Source organism: Pseudophryne corroboree, chromosome 8, assembly GCF_028390025.1.
Source record: "Pseudophryne corroboree isolate aPseCor3 chromosome 8, aPseCor3.hap2, whole genome shotgun sequence".
Lineage (NCBI taxonomy): Eukaryota > Metazoa > Chordata > Amphibia > Anura > Myobatrachidae > Pseudophryne > Pseudophryne corroboree.
In genome coordinates, this window is record NC_086451.1 from 157,983,720 (window position 1) to 158,002,273 (window position 18,554).

Here is an 18,554-nt window from a genome sequence, read left to right on the forward strand (position 1 = left end):
CGGAGACCGGAAGTGACGTCACTTCCGGTCCCGGAGCGATGTCTTGTACCGTTTTTGTGCACAGACGGCGTTTATGACAAGCCGTCTGTGCAACCCAAATAATCTGTTTGCTCTGGGCATCCATGATGCCTTCTATATTCCAAAAAAAAAAAAAAAAAAAACACTATCTAAATTTCATAACAAAAACACACGGCGACAGGAAGTGACGTCACTTCCGGGTTTTAGTAAACATTGTATGTACGAGAAGCATATGTCTGATTTAATGTCCTTTGTCCTTTCTAAAATTATTTTATGACCTACCATACCCTTAATATCACTGTTATATGACAGTTATTTTATGTTCATTTATAATAAGTTTCACTTTCGTTTTGGATGGATATTACATCACTTCCGGTTCCGGGAGTTCCGTGAACCGGAAGTAGAGGGTCAAATTGACTCAGTTACCTTTAAATAGACTTTGATTTGGACTGTACTCTGATCTCCTGAGGAAGCCTTGATTGGCGAAACGCGTTGAGACCTGAGCAGAATCTTACCCGGCTGCTAAGCTAAGCTATATTGATTACTTTTTTAACTTACCATATTGTTCACTTGGATGATGTTTTATAGCCTATATTTTGAATACATTTTCTAGTCATTTGACTGATACTACAATAATCCCGTGTACCGGATTTGATGAGAGATTTCTGGATACAAGACCCCTAGATGTCTATGCTGACTTTTCATCTTAATCTGGTACGCTCAACTGGGTGTTTGTGGGGATATCATTGTTAATCCAGAAGTATTACGCTATGCGGCGATTCCGTCTTCTCTGATTTATAGATGGTGTTGTTGGTGAGAAATATCCTGACTGGCATCTTACTATTAGGCGTGGTTTAAAGATTTCATCTGGTACGCATTTATATTTTCTCAAGTGTCATTATAACACTTTAAAGAACTTACTGCACCATAGGCGCTTGTTCTTCTCCTTCCTCTTTTGCTACAGAATTTATGCCATATACCTTTGGTACACTGAGGAACTGAGCTGCCACCCTGAAGAGTGGAAGGTGCTGACAAAGACTTATTGAAGCCTACAAAACCGTGATATCAGCCAGTTGTGGCTACTCCATTAGCAAATTTATTATATTGTCCAGACAAATAATTCTTTGTACTGTCGATCCCTAAAGAAGCGCACGAGTCTATACATTTTTTCTGTTTCTCTATATATATATATATATATATATATATATAAATACTGGTGGTCAGCAAAATTTTGCACTGTCCTCCTACTATATATACTGCGCACAACTAAAATGCACCACAGGTATGGATGGATAGTATATTTGACGACACAGAGGTAGGTAGAGCAGTGGACTACTGTAACGTACTGCTATATATATATAAATATATATATATATATATATATATATATATATATATATATACTGGTGGTCAGCAAAATTCTGCACTGTCCTACTACTATATATACTGTGCACAACTAAAAATGCAGCACAGGTATGGATGGATAGTATACTTGACGACACAGAGGTAGGTAGAGCACTGGACTACTGTACCATACTGCTATTAACCTCAATAACCATAATTTCCACTCATTTCCAGTCTATTCTAAACACCTCACAATATTACTTTTAGTCCTAAAATTTGCACGGAGGTCGCTGGATGACTAAGCTAAGCGACCCAAGTAGCCGACACAAACACCTGGCCCATCTAGGAGTGGCACTGCAGTGTCAGACAGGATGGCCGATTTAAAAAATAGTCCCCAAACAGCACATGATGCAAAGAAAAAAAAGAGGTGCAATGAGGTAGCTGTGTGACTAAGCTAAGCGACCCAAGTGGCCGACACAAACACCTGGCCCATCTAGGAGTGGCACTGCAGTTTTCTAGCGAGAGAATGAGTGCTTCCATCCTCATGTGAATCTGAACCACGAGCCATGAACATGGGCCAGGGCCTCAGCCGTTCCTTGCCACTCCGTGTCGTACATGGCATATTGGCAAGTTTACGCTTCTCCTCAGACGCTTTTAATTTTGATTTTTGGGTCAGTTTACTGTACTTTTGTAGTATACTTGACGACACAGAGGTAGAGCAGTGGACTACTGTACCGTACTGCTATATATATACTGGTGGTCACAGCAACAGTCTGCACTGTCCCCTCCTACTATATACTGCGCACAACTAAAATGCAGCACAGGTATGGATGGATAGTATACTTGACGACAAAGAGGTAGGTAGAGCAGTGGCCTACTGTACCGTACTGCTTTTTATTATATTCTGGTGGTCAGCAAAATTCTGCACTGTCCTCCTACTATATATACTGCGCAGAACTAAAATGCACCACAGGTATGGATGTATAGTATGCTTGATGACAAAGAGTTAGATAGAGCAGTTGACTTCTGTAACGTACTGCTATATATTATATACTGGTGGTCAGCAAAATTCTGCACTGTCCTACTATATATACTGCGCAGAACTAAAATGCACCACAGGCATGGATGGATAGTATACTTGATGACACAGAGGTAGATAGAGCAGTGGCCTACTCTACCGTACTGCTCTATATTATATACTGGTGGTCAGCAAAATTCAGCACTATCCTCTTACTATATATACTGCGCACAACTAAAATGCACCACAGGTATGGATGGATAGTATATTTGACGACACAGAGGTAGGTAGAGCATTGGCCTACTGTACTGTACTGCTCTATATTATATACTGGTGGTCAGCAAAATGTTGCACTGTCCTCCTACTATATATACTGCGCACAACTAAAATGCACCACAGGTATGGATGGATAGTATACTTGACGACACAGGTAGGTAGAGCAGTGGCCTACTCTACCGTACTGCTATATATTATATACTGGTGGACAGCAGAATTCTGCACTGTCCTCCTACTATATATACTGTGCACAACTAAAATGCACCACAGGTATGGATGGATAGTATACTTGACGACACAGAGGTAGGTAGAGCAGTGGACTACTGTAGCGTACTGCTATATATATATATATATATATATATATATATACTGGTGGTCAGCAAAATTCTGCACTGTCCTACTACTATATATACTGTGCACAACTAAAAATGCAGCACAGGTATGGATGGATAGTATACTTGACGACACAGAGGTAGGTAGAGCAGTGGGCTACTGTACCATACTGCTATTAACCTCAATAACCATAATTTCCACTCATTTCCAGTCTATTCTGAACACCTCACAATATTACTTTTAGTCCTAAAATTTGCACCGAGGTCGCTGGATGACTAAGCTAAGCGACCCAAGTGGTCGACACAAACACCTGGCCCATCTAGGAGTGGCACTGCAGTGTCAGACAGGATGGCCGATTTAAAGAATAGGCCCAAACAGCACATGATGCAAAGAAAAAAAGAGGTGACCAAGGTTGCTGGATGGCTAAGCTATGCGACCCAAGTGGCCGACACAAACACCTGGCCCATCTAGGAGTGGCACTGCAGTGTCAGACAGGATGGGCGATTTAAAAAATAGTCCCCAAACAGCACATGATGCAAAGAAAAAAAAGAGGTGCAATGAGGTAGCTGTGTGACTAAGCTAAGCGACCCAAGTGGCCGACACAAACACCTGGCCCATCTAGGAGTGGCACTGCAGTTTTCTAGCGAGAGGATGAGTGCTTCCATCCTCATGTGAATCTGAACCACGAGCGATGAACATAGGCCAGGGCCTCAGCCGTTCCTTGCCACTCCGTGTCATACATGGCATATTGGCAAGTTTACGCTTCTCCTCAGACGCTTTTAATTTTGATTTTTGGGTCATTTTACTGTACTTTTGTAGTATACTTGACGACACAGAGGTAGAGCAGTGGATTACTGTACCGTACTATTATATACAGTATATACTGGTGGTCACAGCAACATTCTGCACTGTCCCCTCCTACTATATACTGCGCACAACTAAAATGCAGCACAGGTATGGATGGATAGTATACTTGACGACACAGAGGTAGGTAGTGCAGTGGCCTACTGTACCGTACTGCTTTTTATTATATTCTGGTGGTCAGCAAAATTCTGCACTGTCCTCCTACTATATATAATGCGCACAACTAAAATGCACCTCAGGTATGGATGGATAGTATACTTGATAACACAGAGGTAGGTAGAGCAGTGGACTACTGTACCGTACTGCTATATATTAGATACTGGTGGTCAGCAAAATTCTGCACTGTCCTCCTACTATATATACTGCGCAGAACTAAAATGCACCACAGGTATGGATGGATAGTATACTTGATGACAAAGAGGTAGATAGAGCAGTGGACTACTGTAACGTACTGCTATATATTATATACTGGTGGTCAGCAAAATTCTGCACTGTCCTACTATATATACTGCGCAGAACTAAAATGCACCACAGGTATGGATGGATAGTATACTTGATGACACAGAGGTAGGTAGAGCAGTGGCCTACTCTACCGTACTGCTCTATATGATATACTGGTGGTCAGCAAAATTCTGCACTGTCCTCCTACTATATATACTGTGCACAACTAAAATGCACCACAGGTATGGATGGATAGTATACTTGACGACACAGAGGTAGGTAGAGCAGTGGACTACTGTAGCGTACTGCTATATATTATATATATATATATATATATATATATATACTGGTGGTCAGCAAAATTCTGCACTGTCCTACTACTATATATACTGTGCACAACTAAAAATGCAGCACAGGTATGGATGGATAGTATACTTGACGACACAGAGGTAGGTAGAGCAGTGGGCTACTGTACCATACTGCTATTAACCTCAATAACCATAATTTCCACTCATTTCCAGTCTATTCTGAACACCTCACAATATTACTTTTAGTCCTAAAATTTGCACCGAGGTCGCTGGATGACTAAGCTAAGCGACCCAAGTGGTCGACACAAACACCTGGCCCATCTAGGAGTGGCACTGCAGTGTCAGACAGGATGGCCGATTTAAAAAATAGGCCCAAACAGCACATGATGCAAAGAAAAAAAGAGGTGACCAAGGTTGCTGGATGGCTAAGCTATGCGACCCAAGTGGCCGACACAAACACCTGGCCCATCTAGGAGTGGCACTGCAGTGTCAGACAGGATGGGCGATTTAAAAAATAGTCCCCAAACAGCACATGATGCAAAGAAAAAAAAGAGGTGCAATGAGGTAGCTGTGTGACTAAGCTAAGCGACCCAAGTGGCCGACACAAACACCTGGCCCATCTAGGAGTGGCACTGCAGTTTTCTAGCGAGAGGATGAGTGCTTCCATCCTCATGTGAATCTGAACCACGAGCGATGAACATAGGCCAGGGCCTCAGCCGTTCCTTGCCACTCCGTGTCATACATGGCATATTGGCAAGTTTACGCTTCTCCTCAGACGCTTTTAATTTTGATTTTTGGGTCATTTTACTGTACTTTTGTAGTATACTTGACGACACAGAGGTAGAGCAGTGGATTACTGTACCGTACTATTATATACAGTATATACTGGTGGTCACAGCAACATTCTGCACTGTCCCCTCCTACTATATACTGCGCACAACTAAAATGCAGCACAGGTATGGATGGATAGTATACTTGACGACACAGAGGTAGGTAGTGCAGTGGCCTACTGTACCGTACTGCTTTTTATTATATTCTGGTGGTCAGCAAAATTCTGCACTGTCCTCCTACTATATATAATGCGCACAACTAAAATGCACCTCAGGTATGGATGGATAGTATACTTGATAACACAGAGGTAGGTAGAGCAGTGGACTACTGTACCGTACTGCTATATATTAGATACTGGTGGTCAGCAAAATTCTGCACTGTCCTCCTACTATATATACTGCGCAGAACTAAAATGCACCACAGGTATGGATGGATAGTATACTTGATGACAAAGAGGTAGATAGAGCAGTGGACTACTGTAACGTACTGCTATATATTATATACTGGTGGTCAGCAAAATTCTGCACTGTCCTACTATATATACTGCGCAGAACTAAAATGCACCACAGGTATGGATGGATAGTATACTTGATGACACAGAGGTAGGTAGAGCAGTGGCCTACTCTACCGTACTGCTCTATATGATATACTGGTGGTCAGCAAAATTTTGCACTGTCCTCCTACTATATATACTGCGCACAACTAAAATGCACCACAGGTATGGATGGATAGTATACTTGACGACACAGAGGTAGGTAGAGCAGTGGCCTACTCTACCGTACTGCTATATATTATATACTGGTGGTCAGCAGAATTCTGCACTGTCCTCCTACTATATATACTGCGCACAACTAAAATGCACCACAGGTATGGATGGATAGTATATTTGACGACACAGAGGTAGGTAGAGAAGTGGACTACTGTAATGTACTGCTATATATATATATATATACTGGTGGTCAGCAAAATTCTGCACTGTCCTACTACTATATATACTGTGCACAACGAAAAATGCAGCACAGGTATGGATGGATAGTATACTTGACGACACAGAGGTAGGTAGAGCAGTGGACTACTGTACCATACTGCTATTAACCTCAATAACCATAATTTCCACTCATTTCCAGTCTATTCTGAACACCTCACAATATTACTTTTAGTCCTAAAATTTGCACCGAGGTCGCTGGATGACTAAGCTAAGCGACCCAAGTGGCCGACACAAACACCTGGCCCATCTAGGAGTGGCACTGCATTGTCAGACAGGATGGCCAATTTAAAAAATAGGCCCAAAACAGCCCATGATGCAAAGAAAAAAAGAGGTGACCAAGGTTGCTGGATGACTAAGCTAAGCGACCCAAGTGGCCGACACAAACACCTGGCCCATCTAGGAGTGGCACTGCAGTGTCAGACAGGATGGCCGATTTAAAAAATAGTCCCCAAACAGCACATGATGCAAAGAAAAAAAAAAGGTGCAATGAGGTAGCTGTGTGACTAAGCTAAGCGACCAAAGTGGCCGACACAAACACCTGGCCCATCTAGGAGTGGCACTGCAGTTTTCTAGCGAGAGGATGAGTGCTTCCATCCTCATGTGAATCTGAACCACGAGCCATGAACATAGGCCAGGGCCTCAGCCGTTCCTTGCCACTCTGTGTCGTACATGGCATATTGGCAATATTTACGCTTCTCCTCAGACGCTTTTAATTTTGATTTTTGGGTAATTTTACTGTACTTTTGTAGTATACTTGACGACACAGAGGTAGAGCAGTGGACTACTGTACCGTACTGCTATATATATACTGGTGGTCACAGCAACATTCTGCACTGTCCCCTCCTACTATATACTGCGCACAACTAAAATGCAGCACAGGTATGGATGGATAGTATACTTGACGACACAGAGGTAGGTAGAGCAGTGGCCTACTGTACCGTACTGCTTTTTATTATATTCTGGTGGTCAGCAAAATTCTGCACTGTCCTCCTACTATATATACTGCGCAGAACTAAAATGCACCTCAGGTATGGATGGATAGTATACTTGATGACAAAGAGGTAGATAGAGCAGTGGACTACTGTAACGTACTGCTATATATTATATACTGGTGGTCAGCAAAATTCTGCACTGTCCTACTATATATACTGCGCAGAACTAAAATGCACCCCAGGTATGGATGGATAGTATACTTGATGACACAGAGGTAGGTAGAGCAGTGGCCTACTCTACCGTACTGCTCTATATTATATACTGGTGGTCAGCAAAATTCAGCACTGTCCTCTTACTATATATACTGCGCACAACTAAAATGCACCACAGGTATGGATGGATAGTATATTTGACGACACAGAGGTAGGTAGAGCATTGGCCTATTGTACTGTACTGCTCTATATTATATACTGGTGGTCAGCAAAATTTTGCACTGTCCTCCTACTATATATACTGCGACAACTAAAATGCACCACAGGTATGGATGGATAGTATACTTGACGACACAGAGGTAGGTAGAGCAGTGGCCTACTCTACCGTACTGCTATATATTATATACTGGTGGTCAGCAGAATTCTGCAGTGTCCTCCTACTATATATAATGTGCACAACTAAAATGCACCACAGGTATGGATGGATAGTATACTTGACGACACAGAGGTAGGTAGAGCAGTGGCCTACTCTACCGTACTGCTATATATTATATACTGGTGGTCAGCAAAATTCTGCACTGTCCTCCTACTATATATACTGCGCACAACTAAAATGCACCACAGGTATGGATGGATAGTATACTTAATGACACAGAGGTAGCTAGAGCAGTGGACTACTGTACCATATTGCTATATAATACTGTTGGTCACTGGTCAGCAAAATTCTGCACTGTCCTCCTACTATATATACTGTGCACAACTAAAATGCACCACAGGTATGGATGGATAGTATACTTGACTACACAGAGGTAGGTAGAGCAGTGGCCTACTGTACCGTACTGCTATATATTATATACTGGTGGTCAGCAAAATTCTGCACTGTCCTCCTACTACATATACTGCACACAACTAAAATGCACCACAGGTATGTATGGATAGTATACTTGACGACATAGAGGTAGGTTGAGCAGTGGACTACTGTACCATATTGCTATATAATACTGGTGGTCTGCAAAATTCTGCACTGTCCTCCTACTATATACTACAATGCAGCACAGATATGGAGCATTTTTCAGGCAGAGAACGTAGATATTTTCAACACACTGAGCACAGATATTTGCAAGCACACTGAGCACAGATATTTGCAAGCACACTGAGCACAGATATTTGCAGCACACTGAGCACAGATATTTGCAGCACACTGAGCACAGAAACTGGAGGAGAACACTGCACGTCCTCTCCCTATCATCTCCAATGCACGAGTGAAAATGGCGGCGATGCGCGGCTCCTTATATAGAATACGGATCTCGCGAGAATCCGACAGCGGGATGATGACGTTCGTGCACGCTCGGGTTAACCGAGCAAGGCGGGAAGATTTGAGTCTGCCTCGGAACCGTGTAAAATGGGTGAAGTTCGGGGGGGGGGTCGGATTCTGAGGAACCGAACCCGCTCATCACTAATATATACTGGTGGTCACAGCAAAATTCTGCACTGTCCTCCTACTATATATACTGCGCACAACTAAAATGCAGCACAGGTATGGATGGATAGTATACTTGACGACACAGAGGTAGGTAGAGCAGTGGACTACTATACCATACTGCTATATAATACTGGTGGTCAGCAAAATTCTGCACTGTCCTCCTACTATACACTACAATGCAGCACAGATTTGGAGCATTTTTCAGGCAGAGAACGTAGATATTTTCAGCACACTGAGCACAGATATTGCAAGCACACTGAGCACAGATATTTGCAGCACACTGAGCACAGATATTTGCAGCACACTGAGCACAGAAACTGAGAGAACGCTGCACGTCCTCTCGCTATCATCTCCAATGCACGAGTGAGAATGGCGGCGACACGAGGCTCCTTATATAGAATACGAATCTCGCAAGAATCCAACAGCGGGATGATGACGTTCAGGCGCGCTCGGGTTAACCCGAGCAAGTCAGGAAGATCCGAGGCTGCCTCGGAACCATGTAAAATGGGTGAAGTTCGGGGGGGGGGGTCGGATCTCGAGGAACCGAACCCGCTCATCACTAGTTAGTTCACAATATCTATAAAATTGTGTATATTGGTGGATGAAACAACAACTGTAATGGGTTAATATAAAGGAATGCTCCCTCCTCTGTTCTATCTTCAGATTGAGAAAGATTTCTGCCAAACCATTGTCTGCCAGTATATAAGAAGGTCAGACCTATAGACTTTGAACAATGGGCATTGAATCAGAGGAGGGACAGCACCCATTGTGTCAGGTCCTGGCACACTCCTTGGAACACCACGGAAGGTCTACCCCAAACAATGGAGCGACACCAACTTCACTCTTTCACCCTCCCAGGGTCCAGGATGCATATCTGTCCTTGTCTAGTGTTTGTGAGAGCAGAGTACAGTATTTTAATATTCAAACTGTCTCTATTTTTTATCATGGAGAATCTGTGAAGTGGTAGTGACGGGTAGACATAAATGTTCTATCTTCATATTGAGAAAGGTTCCTGCCAAACCATGTCCAGTGAGACATAAATGCAAACAAAGGAAATGTTCTATAATAGGTCTATTCAGTTTTAACTTCTGCAATGCTATTTGTAATTGTAAGTTATAATTAACTACACTTGGACAAGCTCAATCCTAATGAGCAGAATATGTTGTATAATAGCAACTGTCAGTTTGTCTTTAAAAAGGAAGTGCCATTCTTGCTTTTAGTGACTGAATAGATTTCTCCATAGCCAGCAATAGCAGAATTAACACTTGCAGGTATCATTAGGGTTCAGCATTTGTGGGCCAGGGTCTATTAGATGTACGCATCACCTACTTTTGGTTTTATATTTTCAAATGCATTGATTTGAAGGTAATGATGCTTGTGTTTAAGGTGTAAGTATTCTGTAGAAAGCTCTTATACTAAGAGTATGCTCTATAGTCATTTATTTTATTTATAATTGTTCCTTAAATGTAAAAGAACATGGAACCGGCTTTAGTTATTTTGGGCAAATATACAGAATATTATATTGCTACATATATAGCCCAAAACAAATACAACGTCAGAGAATGATCCACAGTGGGATGAATACAGTATGTCTTACTTTGTAACTTGTGTACAGCAAAGTTGGAAAAGGATCCTCAGGTGATGTAAGGGTCTATAGGGGGTCTATGTACTAAGCTTTGGAGACAAAGTGGACAGAGATAAAGTACCAACCAATCGGCTCCTAACTGCCATGTCACAGGCTGTGTTTGAAAAAATAAGAATTTACTCACCGGTAATTCTATTTCTCGTAGTCCGTAGTGGATGCTGGGAACTCCGTAAGGACCATGGGGAATAGCGGGCTCCGAAGGAGGCTGGGCACTCTAGAAAGATCTTAGACTACCTGGTGTGCACTGGCTCCTCCCACTATGACCCTCCTCCAAGCCTCAGTTAGGTACTGTGCCCGGACGAGCGTACACAATAAGGAAGGATTTTGAATCCCGGGTAAGACTCATACCAGCCACACCAATCACACCGTACAACTCGTGATATGAAACACAGTTAACAGTATGAAACAATAGAGCCTCTCAACAGATGGCTCAACAATAACCCGATTTAGTTAACAATAACTATGTACAAGTATTGCAGATAAACCGCACTTGGGATGGGCGCCCAGCATCCACTGCGGACTACGAGAAATAGAATTACCGGTGAGTAAATTCTTATTTTCTCTAACGTCCTAGTGGATGCTGGGAACTCCGTAAGGACCATGGGGATTATACCAAAGCTCCCAAACGGGCGGGAGAGTGCGGATGACTCTGCAGCACCGAATGAGAGAACTCCAGGTCCTCCTCAGCCAGGGTATCAAATTTGTAGAATTTTGCAAACGTGTTTGCCCCTGACCAAGTAGCTGCTCGGCAAAGTTGTAAAGCCGAGACCCCTCGGGCAGCCGCCCAAGATGAGCCCACCTTCCTTGTGGAATGGGCATTGACAGATTTTGGCTGTGCCAGGCCTGCCACAGTATGTGCAAGCTGAATTGTACTACAAATCCAACGAGCAATAGTCTGCTTAGAAGCAGGAGCACCCAGCTTGTTGGGTGCATACAGGATAAACAGCGAGTCAGATTTTCTGACTCCAGCCGTCCTGGAAACATATATTTTCAGGGCCCTGACAACGTCTAGCAACTTGGAGTCCTCCAAATCCTTAGTAGCCGCAGGCACCACAATAGACTGGTTCAGGTCAAACGCTGACACCACATTAGGGAGAAACTGGGGACGAGTCCTCAATTCTGCCCTATCCATATGGAAAATCAGATAAGGGCTAGCCGCCAACTCTGACACTCGCCTGGCTGAAGCCAAGGCCAATAACATGACCACTTTCCACGTGAGATATTTCAGATCCACGGTTTTTAGTGGCTCAAACCAATGTGATTTTAAGAAACTCAACATCACGTTGAGATCCCAAGGTGCCACAGGAGGCACAAATGGGGGCTGAATATGCAGCACTCCTTTCACAAATGTCTGAACTTCAGGTACTGAAGCTAGTTCTTTTTGAAAGAAAATCGACAGAGCCGAGATCTGTACCTTAATGGAGCCCAGTTTTAAGCCCATATTCACTCCTGCTTGCAGGAAATGCAGAAATCGACCTAGTTGAAATTCCTCTGTTGGGGCCTTTTTGGCCTCGCACCATGCAACATATTTCCGCCATATGCGGTGATAATGCTTTGCCGTAACATCTTTCCTGGCTTTAATAAGCGTAGGAATGACTTCCTCCGGAATGCCCTTTTCCTTCAGGATCCGGCGTTCAACCGCCATGCCGTCAAACGCAGCCGCGGTAAGTCTTGGAACAGACAGGGGCCCTGCTGCAGCAGGTCCTGTCTGAGCGGCAGAGACCACGGGTCCTCTGAGATCATCTCTTGAAGTTACGGGTACCACGCTCTTCTCGGCCAATCCGGAACCACGAGAATTGTGTTTACTCCTCGCTTTCTTATTATTCTCAATACCTTTGGTATGAGAGGTAGAGGAGGGAACACATAAACTGACCGGTACACCCACTGTGTCACTAGAGCGTCCACAGCTATCGCCTGAGGGTCTCTTGACCTGGCGCAATACTTCTCTAGTTTTTTGTTTAGGCGGGACGCCATCATGTCCACCTGTGGACGACCCCATTGATTTACAATCATTTGGAAGACTTCTGGATGAAGTCCCCACTCTCCCGGGTGGAGGTCGTGCCTGCTGAGAAAGTCTGCTTCCCAGTTGTCCACTCCCGGGATGAACACTGCTGACAGTGCTAGTACATGATTCTCCGCCCATCGGAGAATTTTTGTGGCTTCTGCCATCGCCGTCCTGCTTCTTGTGCCGCCCTGTCGATTCACATGGGCGACTGCCGTGATGTTGTCTGACTGGATCAGCACCGGCTGGTGTAGGAGCAGGGATTTTGCTTGACTTAGGGCATTGTGAATGGCCCTTAGTTCCAGAATATTTATGTGAAGGGCAGTCTCCTGACTTGACCATAGTTCTTGGAAATTTCTTCCCTTTGTGACTGCCCCCCAGCCTCGTAGGCTGGCATCCGTGGTCACCAGGACCCAGTCCTGTATGCCGAATCTGCGGCCCTCCAGAAGATGAGCACTGTGCAGCCACCACAGAAGAGACACCCTGGTTCGTGGAGACAGGGTTATTAAACGATGCATCTGAAGATGCGATCCGGACCACTTGTCCAACAGGTCCCACTGAAAAATCCTGGCATGGAACCTGCCGAATGGAATTGCTTCGTAAGAAGCTACCATCTTTCCCAGGACCCGCGTGCAGTGATGCACTGATACCTGTTTTGGTTTTAGGAGGTCTCTGACTAGAGAAGACAACTCCCTGGCTTTCTCCTCCGGGAGAAACACTTTTTTCTGGGCCGTGTCCAGAATCATTCCCAGGAACATTAGACGTGTCGTGGGGACCAGCTGTGACTTTGGGATATTCAGAATCCAGCCGTGCTGGCTCAGCACTTCCTGAGATAGTGCTACTCCCACTAACAACTGTTCCTTGGATCGTGCCTTTATTAGGAGATCGTCCAAGTATGGGATAATTAAAACTCCCTTTTTTCGAAGGAGTATCATCATTTCCGCCATAACCTTGGTAAATACCCTCGGTGCCGTGGAGAGTCCAAACGGCAGCGTCTGGAATTGGTAATGGCAGTCCTGTACCGCAAATCTGAGGTACTCCTGGTGAGAATTGTAAATGGGGACATGCAGGTAAGCATCCTTGATGTCCAGGGATACCATGTAATCCCCCTCGTCCAGGCTTGCAATAACCACCCTGAGCGATTCCATCTTGAACTTTAATTTTTTTATGTATGTGTTCAAGGATTTCAAATTTAAAATGGGTCTCACCGAACCGTCCGGTTTCTGCACCACAAATAGTGTGGAATAGTAACCCCGGCCTTGTTGAAGTAGGGGTACCTTGATTATCACCTGCTGGGAATACAGCTTGTGAATCGCTGCTAGCACCGCCTCCCTGTCTGAGGGAGCAATCGGCAAGGCGGATTTTAGGAAACGGCGGGGTGGAGTCGCCTCGAATTCCAGCCTGTATCCCTGAGATACTATTCGAAGGATCCAGGGATCCACCTGTGAGCGGGCCCACTGATCGCTGAAATTCCTGAGGCGGGCCCCCACCGTACCTGGCTCCGCCTGTGAAGCCCCACCGTCATGCGGCGGACTTGGAAGAGGAAGCGGGGGAGGACTTTTGTTCCTGGGAACCTGCTGTTTGCTGCAGCCTTTTTCCCCTGCCTCTGCCTCTTGACAGAAAAGACCCTCCTTTTCCCCGCTTGTTTTTCTGGGACCGAAAGGACTGAACCTGATAAAAAATGGCGCCTTCTTAGGCTGTGAGGGGACATGGGGTAAAAATGCTGACTTCCCAGACGTTGCTGTGGAAACTAGGTCGGAGAGACCATCCCCAAATAATTCCTTCCCCTTATAAGGCAAGACTTCCATGTGCCTTTTGGAATCTGCATCTCCAGTCCACTGGCGAGTCCATAAGCATCTCCTAGCAGAGATAGATAATGCACTTATTTTAGATGCCAGCCGGCAGATTTCCCTCTGTGCATCTCTCATGTATAAGACTGAGTCTTTTATATGGTCAATTGTTAGCAGGATCGTGTCTCTGTCTAACGTGTCAATATTTTCTGACAGTTTATCTGACCACGCAGCGGCAGCACTGCACATCCATGCTGACGCAATAGCTGGTCTGAGTATAATGCCTGAGTGTGTATATACAGACTTCAGGATCGCCTCCTGCTTTCTATCAGCAGGTTCCTTAAGGGCGGCCGTATCCTGGGACGGTAGTGCCACCTTTTTAGACAAACGTGTGAGCGCTTTATCCACCCTCGGGGGTGTTTCCCAACGTAACCTATCCTCTGGCGGGAAAGGGAACGCCATTAGTAGCTTCTTAGGAATTACCAATTTCTTATCAGGGGAAGCCCACGCTTCTTCACACACTTCATTTAATTCATCTGACGGGGGAAAAACTACAGGTAGTTTTTTCTCCCCAAACATAATACCCTTTTTTGTGGTACCTGGATGTAAATCAGAAATATTTAACACCTCTTTCATTGCCTCAATCATGCAGTGAATGGCCTTAACGGGCATTAAATTTGACTCATCGTCGTCGACACTGGTGTCAGTATCCGTGTCGACATCTACTTGTGCCACCTGAGATAACGGGCGTTTCAGAGCCCCTGATGACTTTTGAGACACCTGGACAGGCACGAGCTGAAGACTCGGCTGTCCCACAGTCGGCCTGTCGTCAAATTTTTTATGTAAGGAGTCTATACGTGCACTCATTTCCTGCCATAATACCATCCACTCAGGTGTCTGACCCCCAGGGGGTGACATCCCTGCTAAAGGCATCTGCTCCCCCTCCACATCATTATCCTCCTCAAACATGTCGACACAGCCGTACCGACACACTCCACACACACAGGGAATGCTCAAATAGAGGACAGGACCCACAAAAGCCCTTTGGGGGGACAGAGTAAGAGTATGCCAGCACACACCAGAGCGCTATATATATACAGGGACTAACTGAGTTATGTCCCTAATAGCTGCTTTTTATATAATATACTGTATACAGTGCCAATTTTAATGCCCCCCCTCTCTTTTCCCTCTTACTGTACTGTAGAATTGCAGGGAAGAGCCAGGGAGCTTCCTTCCAGCCGAGCTGTGAGGGAAAAATGGCGCCAGTGTGCTGAGGAGATAGGCTCCGCCCCTTTTTCGCGGCCTATTCTCCCGATTTTTATGGGATTCTTTCTAAGAGCTCAGGAGAGCCCCTAGTGTGCATCCAACCTCAGCCGGGCACGAAATCTAACTGAGGCTTGGAGGAGGGTCATAGTGGGAGGAGCCAGTGCACACCAGGTAGTCTAAGATCTTTCTAGAGTGCCCAGCCTCCTTCGGAGCCCGCTTTTCCCCATGGTCCTTACGGAGTTCCCAGCATCCACTAGGACGTTAGAGAAATTACAGTTAGGAGATGATTGGTTGGAACTTTATATCCTTCCACTTGATCTCTTTCCAATGCTTAGTATATAGACTCCTTGATCAGCCCACATGTTGCCAGTATATATTAATGTGCAGGCACGACCTCATCTAGACCTCCCCACATTAAAGACATTCCCCTGTGACTACATAATGAAGTCACCAGATTTTGAATCATTTATCCTCTAAAATAGCTTTATGTTTCAGTAACTGAGGCACTAGAATTGTATCATTCTGCTCCTGCATTCCTCGTTGTTCTGTGGCTTAGGCTGCATTGAATCTACTGTAGGTTGCTTCAAGGCCAGGTTGGCATGCCTGCCAACATTCCATGCCCATTCAGACTAAGTGAATCACTGGGCTACATGACTATGTGCTAGTTGACTTCTAAAATCACTTATCCAAACTCATACACTACACGTATTGGCTAAGTGACATGAATTTTAAAAATCAATAAAGAAAAACCCATAGTTAGACAGGGACCCTGGGCAAGTACTCTCTGTTCTTACAAACCAAATCCTGACTGGGAACATTGTGCCTTTTATTTTAAAAAGGCAAAATTAGTTTTCCAGCATATTTAAATTACAGAGAGATATATTATAGACAAGAGGTCCACAATTTGTCATGCATCCCTAGGGGGAGATTCTTGGGATAAAGTGATACACAACAGAACATACCAACATTAGAGGGTCTGAGAAAGTCTGCTATAGTTAAAGATGATGCATACAGTTATGTCTCAATGCAGTTACTAATGGGCAGAACAACATGCACGCTGCTGTACATTCATATTATTACCTGTGTGTGTTCTTTGATGTGCCTTGAGGTGTGAACTCTTGGTATAGACTTTTGTACAGCCTGAGTAAAAATCATAACACAAACTTAATACAGGTTACAAAAATGTTAAAATTGTTTTTTAATTTAATAACAAAAAGTAATAGCAAGTACCATGCACACAACATATATATATATATATATATATATATATATACACACACACACACACACACACACACATGTATTGCTGTATTATTTACAGCTCACACTTTATACCTCTGTGTCCCAGCATGCACTCTGCTCTGTGCAATTTCTGGATAACCAGCTTCCCATATCTAACAATGGTGTATGAGCGAAGGATAACATTTATATTGTCTTTTTTTTCCCCACCATATGTTTATATTGGAAAAATTACAAATGAAGAGTCATCAAAAGATTCCAGGCATGCTTTATTTGTTTCAAATCTATGGGGTATATTTACTAAGGTCCCGATTTTGACCGAGATGCCGTTTTTTCTTCAAAGTGTCATCTCGTGAATTTACTAAGGAAAAATCTCGGCAGTGATGAGGGCATTCGTATTTTTTTTGAAGTCCAATCTTAAAAATACGAATGAATACACCATCGGTCAAATACACCTGCAAATTGGTAGAACTCGGTAATTTACTAAAAAGTGCAAATCACAAAATAACCAAACACTGCCGTGAAAAAATACAAATCGTAATAAAGTGCTAAAATAAAACAGACCTGCTTTTTTTTACCGTGATTGGATAGGCATGCACGGATCCATGAGATCCGTGCATGTTTATCTTTGGGAAGGGGTGGGAAAGTGTTAATTTGTTAAAAAAAAATGCGTGGGGTCCCCCCTCCTAAGCCAAACCAGCCTTGGGCTGTTTGAGCCGGTCCTGGTTGCAAAAATATGGGAAAAAAATTGACAGGGGTTCCCCCATATTTAAACAACCAGCACCGGGCTCTGCGCCTGGTCCTGGTTCCAAAAATACGGGGGACAAAAAGCGTAGGGGTCCCCCGTATTTTTGAAACCAGCACCGGGCTCCACTAGCTGGACAGATAATGCCACAGCCGGGGGTCACTTTTATACAGTGCCCTGCGGCCATGGCATTAAATACCCAACTAGTCACCCCTGGCCGGGGTACCCTGGAGGAGTGGGAACCCCTTCAATCAAGGGGTCCCCCCCCCTCCAGCCACCCAAGGGCCAGGGGTGAAGCCCGAGGCTGTCACCCCCATCCAAGGGCTGCGGATGGGGGGCTGATAGCCTTTGTTAAAAGAGTTGAATATTGTTTTTAGTAGCAGTACTACAAGTCCCAGCAAGCCTCCCCCGCAAGCTGGTACTTGGAGAACCACAAGTACCAGCATGCGGCGGAAAACCGGGCCCGCTGGTACCTGTAGTACTACTACTAAAAAAATACCCCAATAAAGACATAACACACACACCTTGACAGTAAAACTTTAATACATACATCCACACCAACATACATACATACTTACCTATGTACCCACGCAGGTCGGTCCTCTTCTCCATGTAGAATCCATGGGGTACCTGTTGAAAAAATTATACTCACCAAATCCAGTGTAGAAGGCTCCTCGTGAAATCCATTTGTAATCCACGTACTTGTAAAAATAAAAAAACGGAGACCCGACCTCGAACTGAAAGGGGTCCCATGTTTTCACATGGGACCCCTTTTTCCCCGAATGCCAGGAACCCCCTCTGACTTATGTCTAAGAGGG

At 44.4% G+C, this 18,554-nt stretch overlaps 1 protein-coding gene across 3 annotated transcripts in view; it reads right to left on the reverse strand.

Annotated features, from left to right (window-relative positions):
- LOC134948772 (Krueppel-like factor 5) overlaps window positions 1-18,554 on the reverse strand; it is a 368,226-nt gene that overhangs the window by 216,261 nt on the left and 133,411 nt on the right. For all 3 annotated transcript variants that reach the window (XR_010183011.1, XM_063936991.1, XM_063936992.1), the window contains exon 3: window positions 16,833-16,892. Coding sequence is in view for 2 of the 3 variants with exons in the window: in XM_063936991.1 (XP_063793061.1) it covers window positions 16,833-16,892 (60 nt within the window). In the remaining variant the exon portion in view is untranslated. The remainder of the gene's footprint in view (window positions 1-16,832; window positions 16,893-18,554) is intronic.